We start from the raw sequence: 19,434 nt of genomic DNA, 5'->3' as shown, positions 1-19,434 counted from the left end.
AAAAGAGCTTGGGAATACAATGTTGGCACTAACATCTCTGCTGCAAACGGGTTATATTGAATCAACTTCTTCCACTGTGCAATCATGGAAGTATTTTCCTTTAAAAAAAATTACTGGAAAAACAGGTTGGCAATTTACCAACACTTGCCAACTGTCTTAGTTCCCAAGTGAAATAAAATACCTTAACGATAAACGACAGCAAAACTAGCAGCTTCTCCCCTTTAATTCTATGACTCAATAGGATGGGTGCAAACATAGGATTGGCATTATACAATATGAAGCAGGGGACTGTGGTAAGCCAAGGACAATGTGTATTTTGATTGGCAATTTTCCAGTAATTTTTTTTAGAGGAAAACATCTGAATGATTGCAGTGAAAAAACGTTGATTCAGTAACCTGCCTGCTGCAGAAATGTTAGTGCCCCATTTACTGACGGTTCAAATTTACAACGGCACTAAAAAGAATTATGACCATTTCTCACACTTATGACTGTTGCAGCACCCCTCCCCATGGTCGTAAAAATGGGGCAAAACTCAATTTAACAAATTTCCCTCTTAGCAACATAAATTCTGGGCTGAATTGTGATCGTTAAGTCAAGGACAGCCCATATTGCATAAAGCAATGGGAGACTCCTTAGAAGAATCTGGAATGCAGCTTAAGTTAGCGTAATGCATCCACTCAGGATGTAAGTTCCCACTTAGTTCCACCTTCAGGGTAATTTCCAATTGTGGAGAAGAGGGCAGAGCTGCAGCGCAAGGCTTCCCCCATTACCTGTTTTCATCTCTTTTCTGGTAAACATCTATATTCCCACGATGCCACGCCATTCCAGGTTCCATTTTAACATCTGCTGCTCATAATAATAATAGGTATTACAAGCCTAAACTTGGGACCTTGCCTGAGATGACAAACATCAACAGCTGCCCAAAGTGAAGATGCCTAATTCAGTCTCCAGATGAGTTACAGCTGCTAGGCACAATTCGGTGATTCTGAGCTTCAGCGACCACCACTTTTCACCTTGGACCTGCTGCAGCAGAGAGAAGCAGAAATCCAAAATGCAGTTCTCGGTTTAAGACCGTAATGGAACCTCGTAGGTTGCAATGGTTGTAAAATGGATCGGTCATGGGAATCAACCCAATCTTGGGACTTTTGCGGCAGTCATTAAGCCAACCTGGTGGTTGTAAAGTGGCCACATCATGGCCTTTTAGGGAACCCATGGATTGTTACAGGTGCAGTTTTGCCGAAATCTGAAAACAATAGTAAACACAATTTTGTGACACTGACAACAGCTGTAAACGCAGCCGAGTGCCTGAAATTTGGTCATGTGTGTGTGTGTGTGTGTGTGTGTGTGTGTGTGGCAAACTGTTGTAACTTTGAATCTGAGTCATAAGTAGCTCCAAGATAGATTTGTCGTAAATCTGAATGGTGGCTAATCAACCAGTAAGTTGAGGACCAACCTCTACTAGAATGCTGGAGGATGAAGCAATCTCTTAGAAGTGCCACTATCATTTTTAGACACCACACAATTATGCTTAACACCTAGGGGAAAGCTAATGAAACTGTCCAGCACTTCCTACTTTTTAAAAATAAATAATGGGCTAAATAAAGAATGCAGTGGCTCAGTGCTTTAAGATTCCCATGTAGTTAATTCTCACAGAAACTCAACTAAGTGACAGAGGAAAAAAATGTTCAGGGGACATCAGTTAGTGTCTAAATGAACTGGATCTCCATGATCAAATCAATCCAGCTTACAAAAGATCTGCAGTACAGGTAGTCCTCAACCTATCATCGTTCATTTAGTGACCTAAGTTACAACACACCACCGAAGCGATGTGCGACCATTTTTCACGCTTTCTAACCATTGCAGCATCCCCAGGGTCACTTGATCAAAATTCAGACACTTTGGAAACTGGCGTGTACTTGTGACGGTTGCGGTGTCCTGGGCTCATATGAGCCCATTTTGTGACTTTCTGTCAAAGGCAAAGGGAAGCCAGACTCATTTAACAACCGTGTTACTAACTTAACAACGGCAGCGATTTGCTTAATAACTGTGGTGGAAGAAAGGTCGTAACATGGAACAAAACTCACTTAACAACTGTTACGCTTAATAAGAGAAATTTTGGCTCAATTGTGGTCGTAAGTCAAGGACTACCTGTTATTCTAAAAATGGCTACAACAGTGGCTAGGCACCAGACCAGGGGTAGGCAACCTTGGCTCTTTTATGGACTCGTGGACTTCAACTCCCAGAATTCCCGAGCCAGCCATGCTGAGGGGAAAGGGAGAGGTTTCCAAGCTGAGCCATGCTGGCTCAGGAATTCTGGGAGTTGAAGTCCACAAGTCATAAATGAGCCAAGGCTGCCTACCCCTGCACCAGACTAGAGAAAAGCCTCAGAAGTTGGAGCAGCCTCAAACTTATAAACATTGTCAAGCTGCCTACTTTCAGCTGAAGTAGATAATCTTAACAGCACAATGACTTCCCTCCATTTAATTAAGCTTAACCTACCCGTCCTAAGGTCTTAGGTTTTGCTGATAAGATATAAATTCAGGACAGTCTGAAGAAAGATCAATTCAGTATCAAGATGAGTTAGAGCAATCAGGAATCATATCTGGGGGTTGTTCACTGTGCCCACTGGGGTGGTGAGTCTTTTGTAGCTGACTGAAAAATAATTGCAAAGGAGCCGCCAAACTATGCAAATTAACCAGGACAACTGCCGTGCAAAAAAACCATTACAAGTCAAGCTGGAAAAAAAATCATCCTTGGCGATTGGCTTGGTTATCATCCCATACCGTTAAACTGGAAATGAAAGAACCATTTTCCCCATCATGGTTTCCTTTTGTGTACGATTGCTTGCATTCTTCTTGGTTTTATATGTTTTAACAACTGCAAGCTGCCCAGAATCGCCGGAAGACAAGAGACATATACATTTAATATTTTAAGTGAAGTATAGCTTGTATTCTTATTTCAAGAACCAGAGGTTTGGTAAGGCCTGCTATACGGAGAACTAGCCCAGACAATAACTACAACTTTTACTATTGTTCTATAGTCTGCTGGAAAGAGGTGAGTAGGAGATTGGATGTAGAGATAGAAACAATGCAGACAAAGGTCAGAGCGTGCACTGGGTTTTGACCTGCAATTCCTTTTCTGGACATTTCTAGCAGGGGTGTGTTATGTACACATCTTCACTGAAAAGAAGATGATCTTCAAAGCTGTTGTCTGTTTATTTTTATTTTTATTTATTTTAATTCCATTTATATCCCGCCCTTCTCCGAAGATTCAGGGCGGCTTACAAGCTTAGCAGTAGCCTTCATTCTATGTATATGCCTGCTTATTAGGGCTTTCACACACACACCCCCAAGCGGCATTATTACAAAGTCAGCTTATTGCCCCCCACAATCTGGGTCCTCATTTTACCTACCTCGGAAGAATGGAAGGCTGAGTCAACCTTGAGCCTGGTGGGATGCGAACCTGCACTAATTGCAGGCAGCTGGTGTTACTTAAGGAGGCATTAGCCCACTGCTCCACCAAGGCACCCTCAGATTAACACTCTAGAGTGTGTGGTGGGATTCAAATCCCTGAACAACTGGTTCTCTGCATGGATGCAGGTCTGGGCCTCCGAGGCCTACAACAGACTTCTGGAAGTGGCATCCCCACACTTCCGGCAGGCCATTCTAGGCCTGGGAGGTCTTCCTCCAGGTCTCCAAGGCCTAGAACGCACTTCCGGCAGGACGTTCTAGGCCTGGGAGGCCTCCTCCAGGCTTCCCAGGCCTAGAATGGACTTCCAGAAGCAGTGTGCGTTCAGCTGGTTCTCCAAACTCAACAAAATTTAGCTACTGGTTTTGCCGAACTGGTGCAAACCGGCTGAATCCCATCACTGTCTAGGGAGCTTTGGCCCTGTTCATAATTTTTCTGTCTCTTGCTATGGTAAAAGGGTCTACTGTTGATGTCAGAACTTCACAAAATGTCCAGTATAACCATCACACTTATTTTCTTCTAACTCTTCCATCACCGGTAATATTGATAAACTATGTCTCTCTATTCCCGGAAACATCTGAAGCTTCTTTTTCTCTTAGTTCTTCTTATGTTTATCTGAATCTATCAAACTTATTCTTCTCCCCTGACGGGCCTTCGGGAATACAGGTAGTCCTCGACTTACAACCACAACTGAGCCCAAAATTTCTGTGGCTAAGCAAGTCAGTTATAAAGTGGGTGGTGCCCCATTTCATAACCTTTTTTGCCACATTTAAATGAATCACTGCAGTTGTTAAGCGAATCGTGAGGTCATTAAGCAAATCTGGCTTCCCCTATTGACTTAGCTTGTCGGAAGCCATGTGGGAAGGTTACAAAAGGGGATCACATGACCCCGGGACGCTGCAAATAAATACATGCCAATTGCCCAGCGCCTGGATTTTCATCACGTGACCATGGGGATGATGCAACAGCGAATAGCAGTCATACCTTTCCAGTTTCATTCTAACTTTGAATAATCACTAAATGAATGGTTGTAAATTGAGGACTACCTTTAGAAGATGGTTTCAATTCATTCTTCTTCAATAAGTAGATGCTGTCACAGAACAGCCCTCCCCATCACCACCCTAGCAAATCTAGGGGGATATATATGCATGAGGGGGTGGGTGGTGCCGTGATTCTTTGATACTCAACTGCTTTGAAACTCAGCAAATTTGGTTCTCAATGCATTTTGATGTGAAAATTTTGTCCCGGTACTCGTCGTTTGTTTCGTACTCAATGCACAAGCTACAACTTGTTGGTGCCGGTTGCTTTGTGACTCACTACATTATTCGTTATGGGAAAAATCTGTTTGGTTCTCATCACATCTCGCGGAACCAATAATAAAGGACTTTTAAGGTAAACAATGCCTCAGCGTCACTTGAAAAGCCCATACGTCGGAAACTTGACATCACAGCTCAACTTCCACATCTTGTATATCAGGCCTGTTCAATAATACAGAAACAACCTTTATATATATTTATATCCTTCCATTAGGATCATCTTTTACTCTTAAATACATGTTTTCTTTTGAGAAGAACTTGACCCAGAATCATTTACAACAGGGGTCCCCAACTTGTGGGCCACGGCCTGATAGTGGGCCGTGGCCTACTGGCCATCGGGCTGCGGGCCAGGCTGGCCAGTGTGCGCGCAGAGCCCCTCACTTGCGCTAGCACCACGCAAAAACAGGATGCCGCACCACAGGGTGCAAACAGACTGCCGCTGTACCTCAGGGCACGAAAATGGGATGCCGCCTCAAGGCGCAAAAATGGGGCAACAACATGCCTCGTTGTGCAAACATGGGCCACTGCCACAGCGCAGGACATAAAAATGGGCACCGCCACACTGTGGGGCGCAAAAACAAGCCGCCACCGCGCTGCAAGGCACAAAAATGGACAACGCACCACATGGCGTGGAAACAGGCCACTGCCGTGCCACGGGGTGCAGAAAAAAAGTGCTGCACCACGCAAGAACAGGGCAGGGCTAGTATCACGTGGGCGCTAGCCATGCCCAATTTGCAGCTCACGGACGTGCTCGCGGCCCCATGTGCACACGCACGCACTTATTTAAAATGCTCCCTTCCCACTTCCTCTGGTCCGCCAAACGACAAAGGTTGGTGACCTCTGATTTAGGTGGTTACAAATTGATGGAAATCATTCTGGTCAGCAGCCAAGGTCTCCCCAGCCCCGCTTTTTTTCTTTGAAGAGTCATTCTATAATTATAACAAATAAATACTCCCCAAAGACAATAATGTTGAATGTTTCCTGCATAAGCTATTAGCGTAAGTGCCATCTTTAAAACAAAAAGCATTCAGCCTCATTGTACATTTAAGCTGCACTCTTTGGTCCCCGTTCTTGGCTTACAAGAGCTGAGAAAGCGAAATGCCTTTTGTTCCTCTCCTCTGGAAAGAATCTCGTGTCTCACTGTTTATTTTTCAAAGGTCTGTTATAATTTACAGCCAAGACCATGAATTTGCAAAACACGGCTGGATAAAAAAAATAAAAATAAAAATAAAACCAAGAAGCTTCTGCATTTACTCTCCGCCCTCGTGATAGGCAGTCCTTGACTTTGCATGACAACTGAGCCCAAAGTATCTGTTGTTAAGTGAGACATTTGTTAAGTGAGTTGGGCTCCATTTTGCGACCTTCCTTTTCCACAGTTGTTAAGGGAATCACTGCACCTACTAAATTAGTAGCCCGGTCGTTAAGTGAATCTGGCTTCCCCAATGACTTTATTTATTTATTTATTTATTTTATTGAATTTGTATTGTTAAGGAATCTGTTGTGCAGAGGTCTCCTTGTGCTACCAAAGAGTTGCACAGACAAGGAAGGGTACTGAGAGCAGCAAGAGTCACACAAGAGTACACTGAGTTGTAAAAACAAAAAGTAGTTTACTTTAAGGTGGTGTAAGAACAAAAATGCACAGTCAAAAATAAACAGTCCAGGTCATAAACAATAGCAACAGTCCAATGAGTAATCCAAAATACAAAGTCTTCTTACCGGTCCAGAGGTCAATACACAGTTCAGGTTTACAACAGTAGTAAACCAACAGCAGAGCAAAAACAGTAATAGTAGAGATCAGTGACTTCAGAGAGAGAGAGAGAAGCTACATTACTAGCTCCCTCTTATGGCCATGAGAACACTTACACACCCATTGGCCAATTAACTTCTTAAAGACATAGCATTATGGTTAATATATTTTCAACCCAACATTGTAGGCTAACACCATATGCCTAACATGTATACCGCTCTATTCCCGTAGGACTCAGGGCGGTTTACAGGGCTTTGCTTGTTAGAAGGTCGCAAAAGGGGATCACATGACCCCAAGACAGTGTAACCGTCATAAATATGAACCAACTGTCAAGACCAATGAAGGGCTCAAGTGCCTATACACTAATGCTCAAAGTTTAGGGAATGAACAGGGCAAACTTGAAATGTTAGTACATGAAGGCAGATACGATACAGCTGTCGTTGCTGAAACTTGGTGGGATCATCAGTTAAACATGAGCCAGCAGTGTGTGGCAGCTGCCAAAAAAAACCTAATACAATCCTTGGTTGTATGGGTCGCGTGAAGTATTAGTACCACTTTATAAAGCCTTAGTAAGGCCACACCTGGAATACTGCATCCTATTTTGGTCATCATATTACAAAAAAGATATTGAGACTTTGGAAAAAGTGAGTCTTCGGAGAAGGGCGGGATATAAATGGAATTAAAATTAAAAAAATTAATTAAATTAACTAAGATGTTTAAGGGGGGGCATGATAGCACTACTCCAGTATTTGAGAGATTGCCACAAGGAGGAGGGGGTCAATTTATTTCCCAAAGCAACAGAACACAAGACAAGAAACAATGGATGGAACCTAATCAAGGAGAGAAGCAACCTGGAACCAAGGAGAAACTTCCTAACAGTGAGGACAATTAACCAGGGGAAGAGTTTGCCTCCAGAGGTTGTGGGTGCTCCATCACTGGAGGTTTTTAAGAGTAGAATGGACAGCCTCTTGTCTGAAATGTTATAAGGTGTCCTGCTTGAGCAGGGGGCCGGACTAGAAGACCTCCCCAAGGTCCCTTCCAGCTCTACTCCGATTCATCTGAATTTTGATCACAGGGCCATGGAGGTGCTGTAATGGTCTTAAGTGTGAAAAAAGGTCATAAGCCGCTTTTTTTCAAGTCATGTTGTAACTTTGAACAGTCACTAAACAAACTGTTGTAAGTTCAGGACTACCTGCGTTATATTTCTCATGGATCATAAGTAACGGTGAAAGGGTGTGAACAGCCTAAAAGTAGCTCATCCTTTTCCTGCAGGTACCATATGTTCTTATTTGAATTTCACAGGTCAATGTTTCTTATGGTTCAATTGACTCAACCTTAGGACATAACTTGAGTTGGTGCAGTCAGACACCTGTTTTCCAAATTAGCCTCTAGTGCCTAGTCCAGGGGTAGGCAACCTTGGCTCTTTTATGACTCATGGACTTCAGCTGACTCAGGAATTCTGGGAGTTGAAGTCCATGAGTCATAAAAGAGCCAAGGTTGCCTACCCCTGGCCTAGTCCTTTCAAAAAATACAAGCAAATAGTATGACGGCTCATTTCTCTACCACACGCTTAAGGGCAGGAGCACCAAGGTTTCGGTAGAAAACAGAAGAGCATGCCAACGTAAATGCAGGACAATGATGTATTTGTGTAACTGCTCTTTCTAAAGCATGGGTCCCCAACCTGTGGGCCACAGTCCACTACCACGCTAGCATCGCCACAAGTGCACCCCCCCCACTCGCGCTAACATCACGGCACATTGAATAGCTCTCAAACGGGGGGAGGGGCTTGATTGTACCTTTGAAAGGTCTTTAAGTGACCAGTCGTCAATTGAGGACCACCAGTATTAGCTCACCACCTCTAAATATGGGCAAAACAAGCTGAAATGAAGATGACACGCTGTTCAGATACCTTCACCCCAACCGGCAAGCAGTTGGCTGAAAAGCAGAGGCAAGAAAAATTTTAATCTTCTGATACTATGATCAAAGGATATAGTGCCAACATTTACGGAAGCTATAGTCAGGGCTGTATAAACCAAAGCGACAAGCTACAGTTCCTGTAATAATCTATCTTTTCAGCAAACACGGGACAAGCCCAACTATTAAAAGAGTGTAACTCTTAACGTATGTACTACAGTTGAGTGGTGTTTTTTGTTTTTGTTTTTGTTTTTTGGAACACCAAGAGCAAAAAAAAGAGCACATAATTACTGTTGTTTCTGCCTGCCGGGCAAATTGCTAACGTTTGCAAAGCCAAACAGAAGCACCCTATCAGAAACCGAACGCCTTAATTTTGAGTCGTTCAGCACGTGGCCAGGAAAAACTCTTGATATGACTCCATCTGAGCCCAAGCTGACTGCTGTAAATCTTAACGAACTTAAAACTATATGGATTGGCCTCTTTAATTAACTAACATCATCTACTCTATTAGCGTTCTCTTCTTAAAACTTCCATGTCAGGCTGTTTCACGCTCCAGCCTTCAAGAGCCAACACAATGGGTCAAACGCCGAAGGCCCTCATCCAGAAAGCATCTTTTCTGCCATAAATTAACGGAGATAGATGGTTTTGTTCCCAGCAACCCTCTTAGGCTATTCCAGGATCTGGGTTATTTTCTCTCAACAACTTTTAAGGCATCGCATGACTAAATTACGCAGTTTGGGAGAAGCAAAATAACTTGACATCATCTTCTGCAACCGTGTCTGCTCAGCATATATCTAAGTAAGGTCTATTAGCTAAGGACATCCAAGGTTCAGGGCCTCTAACTGGAGATCCATGATTAGTTTTGTCTTGAATGCCTCCTTAAATTCTCTGCCCTGCACAAATACTTTGGCAGTTTCTATTCTGCTCTGCCAGCAGACTAATTCACTGTAGAACAAGTTTTCTGACAGTAGGATGGCTGGAAGACAATGAGGGGAGTTTAAAGCATTTAAGTCTTGGCTTGAGTCAAACCTAAGCATGACTACTTCAGGGGTTGTGTTTCTGAGATAGTGTTTTTTTTAAAAAAAAAAAAAGATTCTGCAAGAAAAAGGAGTGCCTATTTTGCTATTTATAGAAAACTCAATTTCCTCCATTTTTGTGCAACTATTTATACATGGTTTCCATTAAGCTATAGTTTGGAATATTTGCTTGTGAATATATCTCTATACAAAGTCCTTAATGAAAACAAAATCGCCTTGTTTATTTAAACCACATTATGAACAGGGACTAAAATGTCAATCCTAGGTTTCAGGGTGTTTCAGGGTTCCCAAATTAATCTGAACAAGGAGTGCAATCAATACGTGTCACTCACTACTATATCCATCTCAGACATAGTTAAACATAAAATGGGGTGAAGGACCTACTTCAAATGTGACTTAAGGATTCTCCAATACAGTACAGGCAAGTCCTCAACTTACGACATGTGAGCCCCAAATTTCCATTGATAAACAAGACAGTTGTTAAGTGCATTTACAACCTTTCTTGCCACAGTTAAGTGAATCTCTGCAGTAGTTCAGTTAGTAACACGGTTGTTAAGTGAATCTGGCTTGTCAGAAAGTCACAAGAGTGATATGACCCTGGGAATGCAACCGGCATAAATACATGCCAGTTGCCAAGCATCTGAATTTTGATAATGTGACCACTGGGATGCTGCAATTAGTCGTGTAAAAAATGGACATAAGTCACTTTTTCCAGTGCTGTTATGACCTTAGACCAGGGGTCTGTAGCCTTGACAACTTTTAAGACTTGTGGACTTCATCTCCCAGAATTCCTCAGCTGAGGAAGTCTGGGAGATGAAGTCAACAAGTCATAAAAGGGCCCAAGTTTAAAGACCCCTGGCATAGACAATCCTCAGCTTATAACTAGTTGTAGTTACTCTGGACCCACCAAAAGCTACTCATGACCAGCTGCGGTTACATCGCTGCATATTGGGCACTTGACAATCACAGCATCCCAGGGTCACGTGACTGCAATTTGCCGTGGGTTTTTTGTCCCATTTCTAGAATTTACTTTGTTCCCAGCAAAAAAGAAAGAAAATATCTTATTGGAGAAAATTGATTTGCTTAACCATCACCACAAAAAAATGTCAAAAGAATCTGGTCCGTTCACAGAAAGCCTCGACTTACAACCATAATTCTGAGTTCTATTCACCCATTTGTCAAGGACTACTTGTACAGAGATCAGAGTGGATTTGATTTAAATCAACTCGATGATTTAATCATGATTTAAATCAGTAGTAAAAAGGCTTGATTTAAATCAACTCGATTTAAATTTTAATTTTTAGATGTCCTCCAAGATCCCTTTCAACATCATCATCATTATTACGCTACATAACTAAGCTCCATTTAATGTTGAGTAAACTAATTAAGGTATCTTAAATTGAAAACTATCTTGATAGATTTTTACTCCAAAAGCATTAAAATAAATTTGATAAAAATAAAATAAAATCTTTTAAATAAAAAAAAAATCTGATTTTTTTTTACTTTTATTTTTTAAAAATCATCATTATCCACCCTGACAGAGATGCAGACCTAAACTGCAGAAATGCTGGCTAGAGAATTCTGGGAATTGGAAGCCCACAATTTGAATTTGCCAAGGTTGAAAAATTCTGATGCAAATTTGCACAGATACTGTGCCAAGTAGAGAGAGACTGATGCAAAAAACCTTTACCTTTTTCCTGTCTATTACCCCCTAGTGGTTTTTGCATACAGAAAGCCAGCAGTTTATATTTCAATCGTGGGTATTTTTATCTTTTTACAGTTGGGGGGGGGGGCTAAGCAAAGGCACTTTTTGCCATATCTCCATTGTAACTAGCAAAATAAAATTTGACATTGCCTACGTATAATTGGTTCATGTTTGCTTTCTCCCATAATATTTACTTCTTAATCTATTCAGTTCTACCACCAAACCCATTACAGTATTTGTGGGGATTGCTAATTAAAATGATAGTTGAATTCAACATTGTCCTCCAAGAGCGAAAAATGAAGCCATGCTGGAAGTATTATCAATCAATGCTTAAGAAAAGATGAATGCCCCGTATGTCTCACCCATTTATGGTAATGCATAACTACACCAGATAAAGTTCTTAAGTTTATGGGAGCGAGTCACACAGGACCACCATTTGTGTAGTTTATGACTAAAGTGCCAGAGAATCAATTATTTCTCAATGCATGCCAGCCTTGTGATGTAGACCAGATAAGAAACACGGACAGATGAGCCAATTCTACTTTACTGTAAGGTTATAATAATGGAATCTTTATAGAGTCTGAAAGTACAATCCTACCTCCCATACATACATACACATACATACATACACACACAAACACACACACACACACCTTACAGTCCAAGACACTAGGGCAGGGGTCAGCAACCTGAAATAGTGAAAGGAAAAACTGGGAGCCGCAAAAAATGTGTGCGCATGTGCGTACATGCGCACATGCGTAAAACAGGGTTTGACTGAAGAGTGGAGCCAAGGCGAGATATGCACCTACCCTGCATATTTGAATTGATTGGTTGAACTTTTTTAGTCCCACTTTTTTTTTTTGGACTGCACATGGCAGAGGACTGGGAGCCGCAGGAGACGGCTGAAAGAGCCGCATGCGGCTCCGGATCCGCGGGTTGCAGACCTGTGCACTAGGGAGAGTCCCTCCCAAACTGCTTGCCCCGCCCACATGCCGGTTGCAGGCTCAGCTATCTTTTATTGGACTCTCCCTTTGGAGGAAAAAAAGCTGAACAATTGTATGCTTGGAAGATTTACAGTCTAAATTGTAGGTTCGTATATATTTGCTTCTTCACTTTGGCAACTTATAAGACTTGTGGATTTCAGCTCCCAGAATTCTCCAGGCAGCTTGCCAAAGTTGAGAAACAATCTTAAGACTTGTGGATTTCAGCTCCCAGAATTCTCCAGGCAGCTTGCCAAAGTTGAGAAACAATCTTAAGACTTGTGGATTTCAGCTCCCAGAATTCTCCAGGCAGCTTGCCAAAGTTGAGAAAACAATCCTCTCGGTCAGATTGTGTGGAGTCCTTGGTGCCCTCAAAAGCTTAGTTGCTTGCCTGCCATAGATTCATTACCCAACTAGGTTAACATTAACGCCTGCCGAACGTCTGTTCCCCATTTATACACAGTAGCTTGCTCTACCATAGTTGATGGAAGTGTGGTTCTTTTTTTTTTTTTGAGAGCACCTAGATTAGGATCTTGTTTTCTGCCAGATTGTTTGTCTTGTATTAATTCCTGCTTACCTGGCTGTTGGTTGCTGGAAATGTGTTTGGCTATTTTTGTTTCCTTAACTTTATTTTTTTTTTAAAAAAAAAAGTCATTTAAGTGTGCTTTTTATCTCTATGTATTTATTAATGGACGATCTGTCTGAATGCCAAGCTTCCAAGAATTCCTTGGCACGATCCAGGAGCTCATAACCAATGGTGAAGTCTGTCCATGTATTGTCGGATTAAGAAGTTTTCATCATCTCTTCCGAATACTAAGCGTTCATGGATGTGTTCTGTTAAGTCTTCTGCCTCTTTCTTCTATCTACATAGTGGTTGCTACCATCCTTACCCTGATCAGATTCCAGCCTAGCCTACACTGCTGAAATTGGTTCGTGTTTCTGTAGAAATGACTGCAGTGATCAAGGTATTTTTAAGAACTGATCGCTGCATCAACTTCAGACAGATCGCATTCCCACGGAACGACTAAAATCAGAATTTATTTGCACTGCTGTGGGAAGTTTGCAGGAAAAGTGCCTTCTTTTGTGGGTTGTAACCTTAGACAGACGCAGATGTCATCTCCAGAACATTCATCTTCCATATAGAAGAGCCTTGGTGGAGCAGTGGGCTAATGCCTCCTTAAGTAACACCAGCTGCCTGCAATTATTGCAGGTTCGCATCCCACCAGGCTCAAGGTTGACTCAGCCTTCCATCCTCCCGAGGTAGGTAAAATGAGGACCCAGATTGTTGGGGGCAATTAAGCTGACTTTGTAATAATGCCGCTTGGGGGGTGTGTGAAAGCCCTAATAAGCAGGCATATACATAGAATGAAGGCTACTGCTAAGCTTGTAAGCCGCCCTGAGTCTTCGGAGAAGGGCGGGATATAAATGGAATTAAAATAAAATAAATAAACCAACGGTCTGACTTTTCAGCTTTCAATTTAGAAATGCTTTTTTAAAATACCAGATACTTTATGTAACTTCTCTTTTTTTTCTAAACCAGAGGATATTTTTGCCCTGATGGAAAGCACCCATGTTTCTAATACAATTTTGCTTGTCTTGAGTATTTTTTTCATAAGCAGAAAGTAAAATTACTTAAACCCAAGCGCCTATTTTAAAAATCAGTTATGTCAGTGATTTTTTGTAAAGAAATGGATAATTCTATAAAGAGAGCATAGCAGGATGGTTGTGCTGCATTCATCTGCATCTTTATTCTATATCTGGAATAATTTTCCTAATCTTCCAATATATATATATACATTTCTCAATTTAAAATCAATTGCTCAAAATGAAGAACATACTATTTCCACACCAGAGGAAATTACCATTATTAAAAATTTGGCTACCGTGACTTATCTAACATTTGTAAAAACAAACTTTTCTTTTTAAGTATCCCCTTAATTCATATAAACATGCAACATAGAGATGTGGAGACAATTCTGATATATTATGGAGAACTTTCACTAACCAAGAGCTTTGCCTGAACTTCTTTTCAGACACCTAAATTTCAGAAATTCACACAGGGGCAGAGTTTTAAAGATAGTATGCATGCCATTCATTTTGATTCTGTAGGTTAGCTTTTTTGTCTTTCAATATTATACCATCTAGGAATACTATGGAGCTGGACAACCATAGAAGCCTTATTTAAAAAAAACAAACTGAGTACATTTGTGACTATAGTGCTTTCTTACATTAGGTGAAACCTCGGCAATTTATCATAGCAAACCTGTTCCTGCAGACACTTAGACAAATTAACATTGCAGAGCTTTCAATGGTTTAAGTTTATCTACCGTATAAAGACACATAACCTTTGACAGCAGTTTAAATGCTGGCTATCAGCCCATTCCAAAGAGGTCATTCTCAATTTGAATTAATAAGCATCTCACCAAGATGAGTATTAAGCCTAGAGATTGATGTTCAGGCATGCATCACTTAAAAGTGGTCTGGGAACTTTAGCATGGAATGCAAATATTAACCACAGCATATATATATATTGCAACTCAATATGATACTGCTAAATATTGTTCATTACAAAGTGTTTTTATGGAATGTCAGTATTTTGTAGTACAAAGATTTAAACTATATCTTCTAACGTATACTAATATCTCTTCTACCTGAAAACGTTAACTTGGTTATATTTATTACATCATTCAGATTTCAAAAAACAAAACCGCGTGGCACCAACATTTCAAAATCTGAGTGCTCTCATTTGCTTCAACACTCAAACAAAAATGAACCAGCAAACGCCTCAACAGACCAACAGAATCTTTTCTCACTGTTTACTCCCCAAATTAAATTACCGGTAGCCAAGAATCCTGCTTCTCAACATTTAAGGATTCCCTTACTGATATTACAAAAAAGTGAGGATTGCCTGCTATCCAGAATTTTATTCATCACTGGGCGGAGGAGGGCAAGTCTAATATATTCTTCTAGTATTTTCTTAACACTCTTACTACACAAGCATGAAACTTTATCCAAAAAATCCTGGCTTGTACTTTTGAGAATATTTAAAAGCCTGTTTTATTATTGCATTCTTGAGTGAGCAGGAACCAACGTTGTAGCAATCAATATTAGGCAAGCTGGATTGTCAAAAGTAAAACTTTACCCCTAAAAGCAGCTGTTCCCAACCTTTTCTATACCCCGTACCCCTAGAACGCTTCGGATATATTCTCGCGCCCTTTACAAAAGTTCAAAATAACGGCAGAGAATTATGCATATACACCACAATTTTGAAAAGCCAAGTTTTCACACACCCCTTGGAATATCGCACCCCGGTTGGGAACCCCTGCTCTAAAGTATAATTCCAATAACGTCCACACAAAGCCCAGAACACATAAGCAGTTTGTTAGAAGAAAATGTACTCAAGATGTTTCCTTTGCATCTAAAGCTGTGGCCAAAGTACCCCAAATTGAACATGAGGCTCCCTCTGCAGTGTTAAACTAGGATTACGAAGCAAAACACTAAAGCCTTCAGTTTTAGCTGCCCATGATGGCTTATGAAGTTTAACTCAGTAAATAAGCTACTCTGACATCAGAATGCTTCCATACCACACCACAGATCCACCAAACCAAGTTCTGTTGTGATGCAAACTCGGCACCGCCCCCACACAACAAGTTCAATGCTTTATGCTTTCAAATATGTAATTATTAACTCCACTGACAGTCCACAGACCCAAGTATTTGCTACTAAAATTTAATGTTTTCCATTGCATCAGACACGCATCTCCTTGAGGATTCTCACACTACTTTTACAGCTCCTATTCAAAGACACCGCAAAATACACAAAAACACTGTTGTTACAATTCCTCCAACTGTAAACTAGATTGACAAGGAGCTACCCCAAGTAAAACATTGTGGAAGGGAGCTTATAACGTTGAAACCATCTCATACTAAAGAGGCAGTAATGAGTGTTTGTTTTTTTTAAAGACTGCTTTAGGAGAAAATTGGTATGTCTCACCTGTTAAGTCAATAGGCTGAATTTGTTTTTAATAGGACCACGGAAACAGGATACCACCTATCCAGACACCCTGAGCAACTGCAAGCCTACCTGCCGATTATTAAAAACAGCATCTGTTGTTTTCAGCTTCCGAGATAGCAAAAGCCAGGCTAAACCTCACAGTCCAACCACGGGAGAGAAGATTGTCATATTTTCCCCAAGAACATCAAGTTCTCCAAGAAGGCAATAAATTTGCAAGGCAGCTAGAAATGAGAAACACAAAACCCCATTGTTTGGGGAAAATAAAACAAGCCGTTTAACAAGAGGATCGTTTTTTTTATATATATATATATATATATATATATATATATATATATATATATATATATATATATATATATATATATATATATTGGCCCTTCCAGGCTGGCAAAAGATGCCACAATGATTAACCTGAAGCCGAGGAGAATGCCTCTTTTGTGGAATACAGACACAAGTCCCAAGGCAAAAAGCTATTAACACCCTAACCAGTCAATACCATAGATTCTTTACTGGCTCCTTGTTATTAAGCTGAGAGAACAGGAGGTGCGTTTCGCCTCCCACCTCCTGCCCTGAAGGGGAAGACCACAAGGCTCCCTTTTTAACAATCCTTACCAAAAAGAGACATTCGCTTGAGTGTTGTGCAATTGCAACACCTGCATTTCTTTCTAACAGGGTTAGAACTTCCAGAGAAGACTGTCTCTGGAATAATTCTAACTAGTCAACCAGCAGAAAGGGAAGAATTCCTGTGGAGCAGGAATTGGGTTTCATCGCCCTTCTTTTGGGGAGGGGGATCAGCTCGGTCTGAAGGACCACACACACACACCCCCAATCCGTTCAGCCTTTCTTCCAAATGTGCAACTCATCACTTCGTACCCTTTTTTTTCTTTCCTTAGGCACACTCCTCTGGGAGTTTCCAAGAGAAACCCTTCCAGCGTTCTCCTCTTTTGGGTCTCCACACCCAACTGTCCCCCAGCCGGCCATGCATCAAGTCCCACCACTAGGAAGAAAACCATCCTCTAGAAGAAGGAAAAAAAAGTGGGTGGCTATCACTTGTAGCCAGTGCTTTTTTTGTAAAAGAAAAAGGTGCCGGAACCTGCCTTGCCTACCCTATAAGGTTCCATCCAAAAAAAGGTGCCGGAACTCCGTTCTGAGCGTTCTATGAGAAAAAAAGCCCAGCTTGTAGCCATAATAAGGGAACTTTGAGGAGAGGAAGCCCAGAATGGGGCTTATCCCCTTATTCCTTATCCCCTCCGCCCTATTTAAGGGGCTTCCAAGGATCCTCATGGGATCTCCCACCCCATCCTAGTGCAGCCTCAATTGAGGGAATAACTTGGGCTGTTCAACAGCCTCTCTCAAACCAGCTTTCCTTAGCTGGCTTCCTTCCTTCAGCAGCTGGAGGTTAATAAAGGTTGTCTTTTCAAGCCCCAAAGTGTCTGTGTGTGTGTGTGTGTGTGTGGGGAAGAATCTTCCAATCCTGCAGGCACTTCCAACGTGAAAACAGCTCTTTCTTCTACTCTAGGGCATTGGGAAACGAGCAGCCCCTAACAACCCCCCCCCAAAAAAGGAAGGGGATCGGTTTAACTGAGAGCCAAGTCTGTCCTTTCCACCCAGCAGCAGCTAAGACAAAGCCGAGAGGCAGGACGCAGCTAAGGAGAACCCCAATTTTACTACATCATAACCCCCCTTGTTGGGGGAAAAAATAGGGTTAAAGGGGGGGGCGCACAGAGGCACATTGAACCTCCCCGATCCCTCTTCCAGCAGCATCGCATTTCAGGGTCCAACGACTGTGCAGTTCGGCGGGTTGGGTTTTTTTTTTGGGGGGGGGTGGGTGGGTGGGGTGGGGGATCGGCTAAATCCCTAGCTAATTTGGGGGTGCGGGGTGTCCTCCAGCAAGGCCACCCCATCTAGAAAAAGCCAGCCATTGGGAGGACCTCGAGTTTAAGAAACGTCGCCTTAAGGCAGGGGTCGGCAACCTCGGCTCTTTTATGACTCGTGGACTTCAATTCCCAGAATTCCTGCTGGCTCAGGAATTCTGGGAGTTGAAGTCCACGAGTCATAAAAGAGCCGAGGTTGCCGACCCCTGCCTTAAGGCAACCGGGGCTTTAAAGGGACTTGAGGGAAGTGCCGGGCAGGAGAAGCCGAGACGACGCGAGTTTGCACCCGGGCGGCATTCAGACGCGCTGGGGACCCGGGTGAGGCGTGCACTCCAACCCGTGCATCACCCACCCCACCCCACCCCACCCCCTTTGCCTTCCGCCTCCCGGGCTGCACCCTCCGTACAAGGCAATGCAAAAGCGGAGCCCCCCCGCCCCCAACGCCCGTTTGCAGTCCCGGCTCCTCCGGGCCGTTAAGAGCCACGCGGACGCCCCCACCTTGGTTGACCAGGCGCAGCGCGTGGGTGAAGGAGGGATCCAGGGAGTCCTTCTCCGCCATCAGCTCGGGCAGGTACTTTTCCTCCATGGCCCGCCCGCCTGCCCTGCTGGGGGGGACCGGACTACTCGCTTCGACACGCCGGAAGGGAAGAAAACCACGCAGGACGGTTGCGGCCACCGCCGGGAAGCCGGTAAATCCTCCTCGGGCAAGAAACCTCCTCGGGAAGGAGCCGAGGAAACGAGGCGGCCCCGCTTGCGCCCTTCCCCAGACGAAACAAGAACGCTCCTTCTTCCCCTTCCAGAGGCCACACGGATCCACCGCCTCCGATACAACACCGCTCCCTCCGGCGGCGCACCGCGAGTGAGCGTGCCGCCAGCGGAGCTCGCTTTAAATAGCCAGCTCCGCGGCCACGCCCCCGCCCCGCGCGGAAAGGCCGCGCCCCCCCCCCGCCCCTCTCCAACGCCCGGCGAGGAAATGGCCGAGCCGTCCCCCTTTCCGCCCGCCTCCCTTTGTTTGCCATTGGGTACGAAGAGCGTTGTGACGCCAGGAAGCCCGTTAGCCCCCCCCCGTGAGATTGGCAGCTTTTCTCCCCGCCCTCCTATTCGCCACCACCCTGCCCCGCCCGTCGCCGAGCCGCGCGCCGAAAAACGGCCAGCGAGCCCGCGCTCGGAGGAAGCCGTTAGGGGGCGCGTGGTCGGGCGCGCGCTCGCTTGACGTTTTGGACCGCCCCTCCCTGAGGCGGGGCGTTCAAACACCCGTCGGGAGCGCGCCTGGTTAATGAAAGTACGAAACCGGTCAGACAATTAAAAAAAAGATTACAGAAAGATCTTCCATTTCTGTGCCCAGGCGGCTTCCCCGTATATCAGGGGTCTTCAAACTC

At 43.3% G+C, this 19,434-nt stretch overlaps 1 protein-coding gene across 6 annotated transcripts in view; it reads right to left on the bottom strand.

The window, feature by feature from the left end:
- KHDRBS3 (KH RNA binding domain containing, signal transduction associated 3) overlaps positions 1 to 18,890 on the bottom strand; it is a 123,251-nt gene extending 104,361 nt beyond the window's left edge. For 5 of the 6 annotated variants that reach the window (XR_014492168.1, XR_014492169.1, XR_014492170.1 and 2 more), the window contains exon 1: positions 18,554 to 18,890. Coding sequence is in view for 1 of the 6 variants with exons in the window: in XM_083360102.1 (XP_083216228.1) it covers positions 18,554 to 18,641 (88 nt within the window). In the remaining 5 variants the exon portion in view is untranslated. The remainder of the gene's footprint in view (positions 1 to 18,553) is intronic. The other variant, XM_083360102.1, reaches the window with a different exon arrangement.
- Positions 18,891 to 19,434: the final 544 nt, after the last annotated feature.

The sequence above is a fragment of the Vipera ursinii genome, assembly GCF_947247035.1.
Source record: "Vipera ursinii genome assembly, chromosome: 3".
NCBI classification, from domain to species: Eukaryota; Metazoa; Chordata; class Lepidosauria; order Squamata; family Viperidae; genus Vipera; species Vipera ursinii.
The sequence above is the reverse complement of the archived record's forward strand: the minus strand, read 5'-3'. Positions and strand labels throughout refer to the sequence as shown.